Genomic DNA, 11801 nt, shown 5'->3' on the forward strand with positions numbered 1-11801 from the left:
CAATCGGTAATAATTTTTCTTTGGAGCTAGACTAATCCGCTTATATGTATTGTGTCAATATTAATTACGATGGTTGAAATTATGGTTCTTGATGCATTTGAAATAATTGAAACTCATCTTATTGGATGATCACGATGCTTCCCCAAAATCGAAATTCTTGATCAGTGGAAGAACAATAGCACCATTTTTATTCAATAAGATATCAAAGTGGATGGAAAATTCATTGATCCTCGTTTCTTAAACATATTTTAAGCTTCAATTAAGTTAAAAAAAATTGTTTATTATCAAAGAAATTGTCAAATATTTTGATATTTGGTCCACAAAACTACCTCTGAAGGGAGGAGGCAAACTTGGTGTCGACTGGCTTTTCAGCCTCTGAAAGAACCATTAGTTTAATACAACAAGGAAAAAAAATTCAACTATGCATGTGAGAGCAAAATGGATAATAATGAGTTCTAAGAATAGAAGAAAACAAGTTTGAGGCTTTCATCAAATTAAGACCACCCAACATGAACATAGAAGAGAGATCCTTTTCTTTGACCTTTCCTTCCTCTTTTAACTCTTTTGCATAGGATAACATATCAAAATCAAGAATAAAAAAATTGAATAAATAAATAAATTTGCTGAGCGTTGAGGTAATATTTGAATTCTGACTCTGATGTCAAATGCTCCGACAAACACTTGTATACACAAGAGATCTACATACCGATGTAGTATTAATACTCAACTCTCTCTTAATACCGAGTAGAGTTGTATAGTAATGAACTTATCATACATTCACACATAAAGTCTGACTGAGATGGAATTAAAAGTTTAAGATCAAAATTGAGTCATTAAGTTAAGCATGAATGTAAAATAAATTATGAATTATAAATTTAATCACCAGTTTTAGCGTAATTTCAATTCAGTTTCTATGTTTTACAAGTTCTAATTTACCTTTACAGTTCACTTTGTTTTTAGATTAAAAAGCACTTTCAGTCCTTTAGTATACTTTTACTAAAGTAACAATAGGAATCAATTATATTTATGAATTAGAAAAATTAAATTATTATATGATAAAATTTGACACTTAATTTTATTAAAAATTTTTACGATAGGGACTAAATTGTTGCAAATTTTAAACTCCATGGACTAAATCGTTACAAATAAACCAATGATTAATCGAGGTGCACGCAAACTAACTCGAACACACAAATTTCCAAAAAAAAATATTGTTACATTAGCGAAAGTATAGAGACCAAATATATTTTTTAACGTTGTTTTTATTTGGTTCCAAAAATTTAATCAAAGAAATCGGATTTGTCATTGCCCTATTTACACCTTCCTCTTACGTGTTGATATTTTCTATTTGACTAACTATATTAGAAATGCATTTCCACGTAAAACCAAAATAATTTAAGAAATAGAGGACTTTTAATTCATGTATTTATATGAAACTAAGTTTCTAAAGTACACGTTTCATAGACCAAATAAAGATTTACAAAGTAAGAATTTAATCCCCTAATTGAACTCAAAAACAAAAAACAAGAAGCCCTCAAAGGCAGCCATTTATTTCTTTCTTAGACTTGCTATACTATACCTGTGCAGATGAATTCAAGCCTATTAACATCAACTGACACAAGAAAAATCAGTGTGCTAGCAAAAAATGCCACCATGTAACAGCATTTTCGTCCCCTTATCTAGTGAATTTGAATTGTAACTATTTTATGTTTCTTCCCTTATGAACTACATTTTCCATCTATCAAAACCTGTAAATGATCCATATCGACCCTTTCCGTATAGAACCTCACTCTGGTAAAAATTTTCAAGGAACATTAGAGTTCATCATATTTCATTCACCTTCTCATAGCCCATCAAAGCTTGGACTGTCTCAGCGGTAGTTGAGTTTGCATTTAAATAAATGAGTTTAAATTGTCAAAAGAAAATACTTGAAGAACACGAGAGGAAGAGTTTTGAAAGTGTATCTCCATCTTTGAAAACTTTGATATAGAGATGAACCAGAACAGCAAATCATCTATTGTTGACGCACTTCGACTTTCTTCTTCTGCCAGAGCCGATCCAGGGCACTGTCAGCATCTCCCTGCACGAAAATAAGAGAAAGAACCATAAGTATATCAATATTCACCATAGAGAACTCATTATTGTTTACCCAATAGTTACAGAAAACTAAAATGAGAACATGAAAATTGAAGATTAAGACAAGCTGATATCAGAAAAGACCATGAAACATGTGGAACAGAATCAAGAAGGCCGAATATAGAGACATGGTACAAGCCACCATAGAATCACCAATCTCACAATGATAGAAGCCTCAAACGCCCATCAGGCCAGATTCCAAAGCATAGGGATTGAACTATAACGAGACAATGGACAAGTACAAACAATGATTGGCAGCATCAATCTCACATCGACAGAAGCTTCAAACTCCCAGTCCCATCAGCCCAAATTTCAGAATGTAGGGATAGAAATATAACTAGACTAGATATGGACAGGATATTTTTGTTCACTTTCAACCTTCTTACTCTACCCATGGCCAGTACACTTTTAAAAGCGTGAGGGACATTAAAGCAAAATAATCTTCCAGAGCTCAAGCATGAAGCACAAGGGCGAGCGTTTTCCGTGAGGTACACAATAGAGAAACGTAGGGCTGGTTCAGTAACTAGTAAGTTTCTATTTCTTTTTCCTGTTTCTTCATTTTAATAAAGAAAAATAAATTGCATAGCCCCAAAATTCATGAATTCAAGTAAGATGAAACAATGTTCTTAATTATGTTTCAGAACCAAATTGGAAATGGGAACCAGAAGGAAGAAAAATTTGTTTTTGTTGTTTCCAAACTTAATATACAATTTTGAGAATATTCCCCAGAAAAAATGAGAAATAAGAAACATAATTAGTTGCAAAAATTCATAGATTTCTTAAAAAAATTAGAAACAAGAACATTACCAAACGAGCATGTAAATACTTCCTTTACATATGAAGAAAAATAGTATAAGAAATTAGAAAGCTTCCATTAGAGATTGTAGGGAAAAACTAACATCTTTTTTAAGAATATTTCTGATTTCTTCCTTAAAAGTTGGAAAGTTCTAAAAATTAATAAAAAAAAATTGGGCTTGAGTAGCATGCGTGCTTCATTAAGAGCACCTCGATTCAGGGGGTTGGGGAATCGCCCCTTCAAAACACCAACCATGGCTTCTCTCACTAGTCAACAGCCAATAATTAGTTTCAATTATCTACCGCAGTCCAGTCACAAAATAGGTGCTTCAAAATCAAACAGGCAACGAACATCTCAGACGTCTGTTCGTGTACAAAAAATCACAGCCAGAAGAGCACCAAGTGGGCAAGGAAAAATAACCCATGCTCAATTGCACACCATTTCTAGGAGAACTAAAACCAAATAACGACGGATGAAATCATGAGCAAGATTAATTCATCACTCTCAAACAATACTTTAACATAACAGACCAAAATACAATCCCAAGTCAGCATGAACTGAATTGGATTTTTTGTACATCAAAACAAGGAGTAAGATAATGTGTTCTGTTCCAATTCGAAGTAACAAATCTATACACAATACTCTAGAAGAGACCAAGCGAGTAAATAACTGAAGCAGCTAATCAAATATTACAGATAAAACAACAACGAGACAGACAGACAGAGTGGCTGAGGAATGGAAGGAAAAATCACCTGGGCTCTAATGAAACCACAAAGAGCAAAAGTGGAGAACTGGCCGGTGTAGATGCCATTCTCATCCACATGCCCAATGTTGATCTGAACAGAAGCATGGTCCTTTGAAGTAATAAGCCGATTCGTCGCAGAGCTGCATCAGCGACACAATAAGCCATTAATAAAGTTCAAACCATGTGAAAATTAGCCACAAAATCATCAAAGCAAGATAATAATAATAATCTTACGAACCATTTTCTGGGAATATAAAGCTCTGTGATTTTTCCCTCTTCGTTCTGCATCTTGATATGTGTATCAACTACTTCTTTAGAATTAGAAAACCTGCTTTAAAAGAACCGATCAGTGTTTCATAAGAACACATACAGTTGTGATTACCAAAAAAGCGAAAACCCTAAATTTTGGAGTCAGATAAGTGGAACGAAAATGGATTCAATTTGAAGAAGTAAAAGAGAAGAACAAACCGCACCGCACCAGAGGAAACGAGCTATCCGTGAGGAAGAAAGAGGCGAGCCGATAAAACCCTTAAATTTAAAAGAGAAACCCTAAGCCGAAATATAATTTTGGATTATTTGTATAACATTTTAGCTTTAAAAAAAAAGAAAAAATAAATTGATTGATAAAGCAGATGTGAATGGGTATTTGTGCATAATTATAAAATACAGGGCAAAATAAATTTTTGTCTCCTTGTATTTTCAGACGGAACACTTTTAGTCCCTAAACTTTGAGATAGGTGTATAATTGGTCTTGTCGCTGAAGTTTTAAATGAACACTTTTTGTCCCTAAAATTTGAAAAATAATTCTAAATGGTCATTAATCTTTTTTACCGTTAATTAACTAATATTAAAATTACGTGACAAATTGCAATTAAATTGTTTATTGTATTTACTGATGTGACAAATGACCACCACGTCTTTGCCACCACCGTCCGTCCGCCATTTATACCGGATATATATTATTTAATTAATATAATTTGTCACATCAACAAATACAATAAACAATTTAATTGCAATTTGCCACGTCATTTTAATATTAGTTAATTAACAGTAAAAAAATCAGGGACCATTTAGAACTATTTCTCAAACTTGAGGGATAAAGTGTTCATTTTAAAACTTCAAGTACCAAGTTGACACCTACTTTAAACCTGAAGGACCAAAAGTATTTGTTTTGAAACTCCAAGAACCAATTAGACACCTACCTCAAACATCATAACAAAATATTTAAAATAATAAACAAGCATTTCAATTTTTAAATATTAATGTTATGTTTGTATTAGTGGTTTTTTTTCCTTTATATTTTGTCAATTTTTTTAATACTATAGAAATGTCGATTCATTTCCGACATAGGAAAATGTCTTACATTTAACAACCAGGTTCTAATACAAATTGAAATATTTAGTTGCTGGTATATTTTTTCTTTTAAATACTTTATTGTTTGGTGTTTTATCTAAAAAAAATGTTTAGGTTTTCTTTTTATAAAATGGATTGGTTTTAATTCTTAAATATAACGTATAAATCTATTTTTATAATTTTACTAAAAGATTTATTAAACATTCAACAATAACTTAAGTTTTATTTTCAAACTTTATGCATCTAAAGTTGGATTCAGTTTCAATTTTTAAATATGCATTCATGTAAATATTTATTCATTAGAAAAATGGACATAGGTACATATATTAGTTTTTCGTTTAATAAATTGTTTAAATGTGAATAGGAAAATGTTAAAATGGGTTTTTATTCTCAAACTAAAATATAATATTTGAAATTTTATAGGATGAAATACCGTTTTATTTTTATTCGATATGACTTTGTGAATGTGACATAACTTAACTAGTTTACTCGTATATAACTTTTTTTCCCTTTTTCAATTGTTTTATATTAAATATTAATAAATATATGACATTTTCAAATAGAAAATTAGAATAATAAAATTTTATGGATCAACTAATAATTTTTTGAACATCAATTAATCATTTTAATTAAGGTGGAACAAATATTTAAAAATATGCTATGTATACAAAATGGTTCCTAATATTTGAGGTGGTCATTCATATTTGAACATTTTAGATTTTGTCCTTATTAAAAATTCTCAACTAGATCGTTTTATTTGAAAAAAATAGTTAAGTTTTGATAATATAAAAATAATGCATCATTAAATTACTATTGTATTGACATGTTTGGATATCCAGTCATATTACTCCGACATGCTATTTGAACAAAATATATTTTGTTGATTAGAGTTGAGTTTTGCTAATGGATTAGTTGTGAGTTGTATACGTATCTAAATTGTATGGAAGTTCACGTGTCTTGCTATATTAATAAAATAATAATTTAATAATACATTAATTTTTTGTTAAATAATTTTTTTTAGTAGAATTTAATTGAGAGCTTTAAAATACATTTAGAGAAAATCGAAGATTGATAATCAAAATGACCAACATAAGTTTAGTCCAACTGATTAAGGCATGCATAGCCAATCAAAAGATTTCGAATTCCTACCTTCCCATGTTGTCATACTAAAAAAGATACCACCAGGTCGAAGTTGAGGTGACAACGTACATTCTCCATTCCCATTTTTGAAAATTTCATTATCTTTATGCTCGTATTTGCATCACCAATTTAAACATTTGTGTTGCAAATATGAATATAATTCAACAGGTTAAGATATTTTTCCGCTCACAAAAGAATTTGGAGATTCATGGCACCAGAAAATATTGCATTCCACGTTTTTTTTCTTTTGCAAAATAGTCCTTTCACATGAATAAATTTCACTTTTTAGGCGATAATCACGCCGCATCAATTGCCAACTTAGCAATTAAATGAAAACCGATAATAAAATAATAGAGAGACGGGCGGTCCATATATCCGTAATTATTACCTAAGGTAGGCATTAATTCTGGAGGGAAAAAAAAAGTAAGTGACTAAATTCCCACCCATGTTATTCCTCTTATTTTTTTCCTCTCAATTAAAGTTACACATTTTCCTCTTTATTATATAATTAATAGCTCAAGGTAATTGACATATACTTCAAATCAAGAGGTTGTGAATTCGATCCTGTAAACTTGGTAAATATATTACTTTATATTATAAATTTGTTAAAATGGAAATGTATTCTAAATTGTATAACCTTATAAAATACTAATTATACAAAATTCATAAAAAAAAATATCAATAAATTAATTAATATAAATTTATATTAAAATAAAATTTAGTTTATAAAATAGAATACAACTTTGGTTTTCATTAAATTTCTGTTTTTTGATTACCAATCAAACGCACCCTTATACTCCTACAATAAATACTCCCATCTCAAACTTGACCAGGAATCACCAAAACTATATTTTTAAAAGACATGTAATAAATTTATGCAATAAAACTTTAAAAAAATTATAAGAAACAACTTCAAAATCTAGAAAACTAAAATGGTAATTTAACCGTATACCAATAAAGATGAAACGTGGCGACTTTGATTAGTGCAAATGCAACTGCGGGTAAAGAGGCAGACAATCTTAACACGCAAGAAAGCAACCATCAATATTAGTCATTTTGAAGCCAAGTGGCAATCTCAATAATATCCCTCAAATCCAGTGGCATTTCCTTAAAATACCCCCAATTTTATCGCCACGTTCTTCACTTTCCCTCTCCAACCGAGCCCGATTCTCAGAATGGGAAATTCACGCATCCATGGCTTCCTTCTGCTCTGCGCAATCTCCGCCTCCTATCTGCCGCTCTCTTCATCCACCGCCGTCGATTTCACCGGAGACCGTCAATTTCTTCTCCTTCCGCCGGAATCCGCCTGCCGAGGACCGATCGCTGAGTGCGTGCTCGGCGGCGACGCGTTCCAGTTCGCGACGGTCGGCCACCGGATTCTGGCAACGGCGACGCGCTACATCAGCTACGGCGCGTTGCGGAGGAACACCGTGCCGTGCTCCCGCCGCGGCGCGTCGTATTACAATTGCCGGCCGGGAGCTCCGGCGAATCCCTACTCCCGCGGCTGCAGCGCCATTACTCGATGTAGGCGATGATTTTTTTACTTTTTCGGATAAATTATTTGCGATATTATATACTTTCGAAGAGATTTAAGTTTGAACAAACATGATGTTAAATAAAATCTTTGTTTAATTTTTCATATCATACGGATTCGCCTCCTCCTTCTTGTTGTTTGAATCTTTCGAGAGATTTTGAGGCATATAAGAGCTGCTACTTGATTTTAATAAAGAAAAATAAAATTGTATAGTTTTTAAGAATGATTCGAATCATTTGAAAGAAAAAATTAAAAATTTCTATATAATTTTGAGAATTATTAAAAAATACATTTAATTCGTAAAATGTTTAAATTTCTTAATAAAATTTGTAAGCGAAAACAAAATCGAATCCCGTCAATTTTAATTTTCTGATAGGCTTTCAATCTGATTAAGTTTCTGCATTTTTGTTTTTTGTTTGGATTCTCTATTTCCTAATAATGTTTTTGTGTTTAGTTTGATTCTGTAGTAGATCCGTGGAATCGAATCAGACTAGATCAAATTGACATGGAATTTTATTAGTTCTGTATCTTCCTGTAAGTGATTCGAATCACTGTCAATTATACATTTTCAAAGAAAAAAAAAAAGAATCACTATCAATTATTAATTAATTAATGTGATTTTTTTTATTACAAACAACGCCCAATAATTTATTAACTCGAAAAATAAAAAGATTAAATTTTATTGAAAAACTACTCTCAAGTTTCAACTTTCAAATTCTCCATAGTTTCTCAATAGAATTTGATAATTTCTAAAAATAAACATAACAGGAGAATTTGATATTTTTTAGTACAAATATGTGAATGTAAAAATTCAAACTCATAATCTTTTGATTGAGATTAGTACTTTAATATTAATTGAAATATAGTAAATTCGATAGCATGTAATGTCAATTCATCAAGTAAACCAATTTTTTTCTTGTACTAGCAAATGGTTTGGATAATTTTACTTTCTAAACACATACAAATTCTCAGCAATATTGACTAATGAGTCCAAACATTTAAATTTAAAAGTTTAAAATTTTACAAAAATACTATAATCAATATTAAAGTAAAACTCAAATATGATGTAAAATATATACAAATTTATGCTATAGCCTATAGTTGAGTGAAAATTCTCTTTACAAATTTCATACTGTCAAATGAACCAACAACGGTTGGATATTGAGTTCACATACATATTCAGAAAAAAAATGTGGGGCCTTTTGTATGTGTTAGATTATAAAATTTAATCTTTGAACAATGGATCATTGTTTCTATTTAATGTATAAGTTTTGAAATACTTTTATTTAATCATTATTATTAAAGTTTATTAGCATGGTCACACTTGGTCATTTTAGTTACTGTATTTTTAACTTTAGTTAATTTTGGTTCTCGTACTTTCAAATGTTCGTTTGAGTCTCTATTCTTTTAAAAAGTAACTATTTTATGGCCCCTTAATTTCATATTTTTAATCTCTATTTTTCTATTACAATTTCAACATGACACTGTACTCAATAAATCTCTTAAAATGTAACGACTTTATACTAAAAAGTTCCTATTATGTGTAGAAGTTATATTAAAATTTTAAAAATAGGGATCAAAATAGTCACTTTTATGTGTCCAGTTCTCTTAAAATGCATTTTTTTTTATTGATAGACTAATATTATCAATAATATTTATTACTATATCACTATCATTTATTATAAATTAATATTAATTAGATACTAAATATAAGGGATATCAATAGTTTCAATTTATAAAGTATATCAAATTTCTATTTTTTCTATTTTTTTTTGCCATGATCCACATAAATCTTTTATATAATAACTTTATATTTATTTTTTTTTGCACCATTGTTTTCATATGAAAAAATAATGGATATTGTAGTATTATATCAACACACATGTATCATAATTATATTAGTAGATATCATGGTTATATCAAATGTATATTAGTGGTCAATTAGAAACATATTAAATATAATATCAAATATATATCAATGCTATATTAGTAGTAAATCATATAATCATATATAAGAAGTTATATCAGTGGTATATCACTTGTCTATCAATTGTAAATTAGAGACATATCAAGTATATATCACAAATATATAAATGTTGTATCAACATGGTAAATCAATGGTTATCATACGATATAAGTGGTAAGTCATATTAGAACTTCAATAGATATCATAGTTATATCAGAACTAAATCAATTGTATATCATTATTATATCAGTGGTATATTATAGACATATATCAGTAGTAAGATATATAACATATATATTGCACGGTAAAGTTGTAGTTTTAAAATTTGTAGTTTTAAAATTGGACCTCCATTTTTTGTTGAAAAAATGCTATATTTGAAAAACTAAATGTGGTTGTTATTTTACTTATTTTACTAAAGTGGGAAAATTGACAAAATAAGTTTCCTGTGAGGCCCTCTTAAGTTTTTTAATTGCTCTTCTCAAAACACAAGTTTTCTAGTTATTGCTCACATCACCTACTTTGCCAAATGACCTCCCATGCCCCTCCTTACTCTACCTCATTTTATAGATTTTTAGTTTTCGTCCGTTTTCCTCCCTTATTTCTCTTTTTCTTTATTTCTTATCTCTACCTCCAAGAGGCTCAGGAGAGGAAGAAAGTTACCATGGGATGGGGAAGGAGATAGAGAGAGAGAGTTGAATAAGAGAAAGTTGAGAGAGAGAGAATTGAGCGAGAGAGACAATTGAGTGAGAGAGAGAAAACGAGAGATGAGTGAGCGAGAGCGAGATTGAGCTAGAAACGATTTTAAAAATTGGAATGGAGAGAAACGAAATCTCAAATTTAAAATACTAAGCATTGAAGATTTTTTTAACTAAAATTTAAAATTATATCGCATTAATTTTAGTATATTCAAATTTGAAATTTAATTTAGATTTGTTTTCTTAATTATTTTTTTCCTCTTTAATTATTTGAAAAGTTAACATAAATCTCTCCTTTAATATCTCCCCTAATTTTGATTAGGATTATAATTTAAATTTATAATTTAATTAGGTAGTCCTCCTTTAATCGTAAATTTAAAATTTTATCTAATTAGGTGGGAGTATAAAAAAAATCATGTTTTTTCCTTAATCTCTTCCTCATAAATCTGTTCCTTTAATCCTAAATTTAAAATTTAATTTAACTCAATTTGGTGGAGTAAAGAAAAAAAAAAGAAAAAGAAAACAATCCATTTTTTCCTAACCATCCCATTTTTTTTGTTATTATCACCACTTCTTCACCTCTCTCGATCTCGCTCTCTCCTTCTCGATCTCGTCTTTCTCGATCTCGCTCTGTCCTTCTCAATCTCACTCTATCGATGACGTCGCTCTCGTTCTCGCTTTGTCCCTCTCTCCTCTCCCCTCCCTCCTCGACGCATTTGGTTTCATGGAGAAGAAGATAGTCCGTACAGGAGGACGTGCAAGAGATATAGAAGGAAAGTTTTTGAAATCTTGAAAATTGATTTTAGAAGAGAGGGCGAAAGAGTTGGGAAAAATAATAAGGAAATTTTTATCTTATTTCATATGCAAATTATTCTCTCCCTCTTTCTCGCCGCCGGCAATGTTGTCATCGTTCAACAATGTCGCTGGAGAGGCCACCAGGGAGACGCAAGAGCTCGGGATGGAAGCAGCGGACGACAACCGAACGGGACTTCCACTCGTTGAATTCCTAGCAGAGACGCCAAAAACTGGTGTGTGTTGTGTAGAAATCATGGAGAAGATCAAACAAATCTAAGAAATGGAGGAGAGAGGAGGGGAGAGAAGAGAGATGGAGTCTGGAAGAGAAAAAAAAGTAAGGAGGGACATGAAATATCATTTCACACAAGTATGTGATGTCAGCAGTGACTAGAAAACTAGTGTTTTGAAGAGGGCGATTAGAAAACTTAAGAGACACCTACAGAACGCTTATTTTGTCAATTTTCCCAAATATTTTTGTCATATTTACAACTGTCCCTAATTTATAAAAATAAACATAATAAGAGAATTTGATATTTTTTAGTACAAATATATAGATATAGGAATTCAAACTCATAACCTTTTGATTGAGATTGGTACTTCGATATTAATTGAAATATCATAAATTCGGTAGTATGTAACGT

General features: G+C 30.6%; 1 protein-coding gene and 1 pseudogene across 3 annotated transcripts; one reads left to right on the plus strand and one right to left on the minus strand.

Annotated features, from left to right (window-relative positions):
- Window positions 1-1801: 1801 nt before the first annotated feature.
- Window positions 1802-4283, minus strand: LOC111009501 (small ribosomal subunit protein eS21y). 3 transcript variants are annotated; one of them, XM_022282595.2, is made up of 4 exons: window positions 4151-4283; window positions 3916-4005; window positions 3685-3817; window positions 1802-2080 (listed from the first exon to the last, which is right to left on the minus strand). In XM_022282595.2, exons 2-4 carry the CDS (start codon window positions 3963-3965, stop codon window positions 2015-2017), a joined length of 249 nt encoding a protein of 82 aa, XP_022138287.1. In that variant the 5' UTR covers window positions 3966-4005; window positions 4151-4283; the 3' UTR covers window positions 1802-2014. The 3 variants fall into 3 exon arrangements, with proteins under 3 accessions (XP_022138287.1, XP_022138288.1, XP_022138289.1); XM_022282596.2 differs by having other exon boundaries at window positions 4146-4264; XM_022282597.2 differs by having other exon boundaries at window positions 4156-4223.
- Window positions 4284-7268: 2985 nt separating this feature from the next.
- Window positions 7269-7809, plus strand: LOC111009419 (protein RALF-like 33 pseudogene; annotated as a pseudogene).
- Window positions 7810-11801: the final 3992 nt, after the last annotated feature.

The sequence above is a fragment of the Momordica charantia genome, assembly GCF_013281855.1.
Source record: "Momordica charantia cultivar OHB3-1 chromosome 5 unlocalized genomic scaffold, Mcharantia_2.0 BLBB01000005.1, whole genome shotgun sequence".
NCBI classification, from domain to species: Eukaryota; Viridiplantae; Streptophyta; class Magnoliopsida; order Cucurbitales; family Cucurbitaceae; genus Momordica; species Momordica charantia.

What these genes read in the sequence shown, in the direction of transcription:
- LOC111009501 (XM_022282595.2), bottom strand. Translation starts at nt 3,965, where the DNA reads ATGCAGAACGAAGAGGGAAAAATCACAGAGCTTTATATTCCCAGAAAA. An exon ending in CTTTATATTCCCAGAAAATG is followed by an intron (nt 3,818 to 3,915) that starts GTTCGTAAGATT and finishes TCGCTGATGCAG; the next exon opens with CTCTGCGACGAATCGGCTTA. An exon ending in GTGGTTTCATTAGAGCCCAG is followed by an intron (nt 2,081 to 3,684) that starts GTGATTTTTCCT and finishes ATTTTCGTGCAG; the next exon opens with GGAGATGCTGACAGTGCCCT.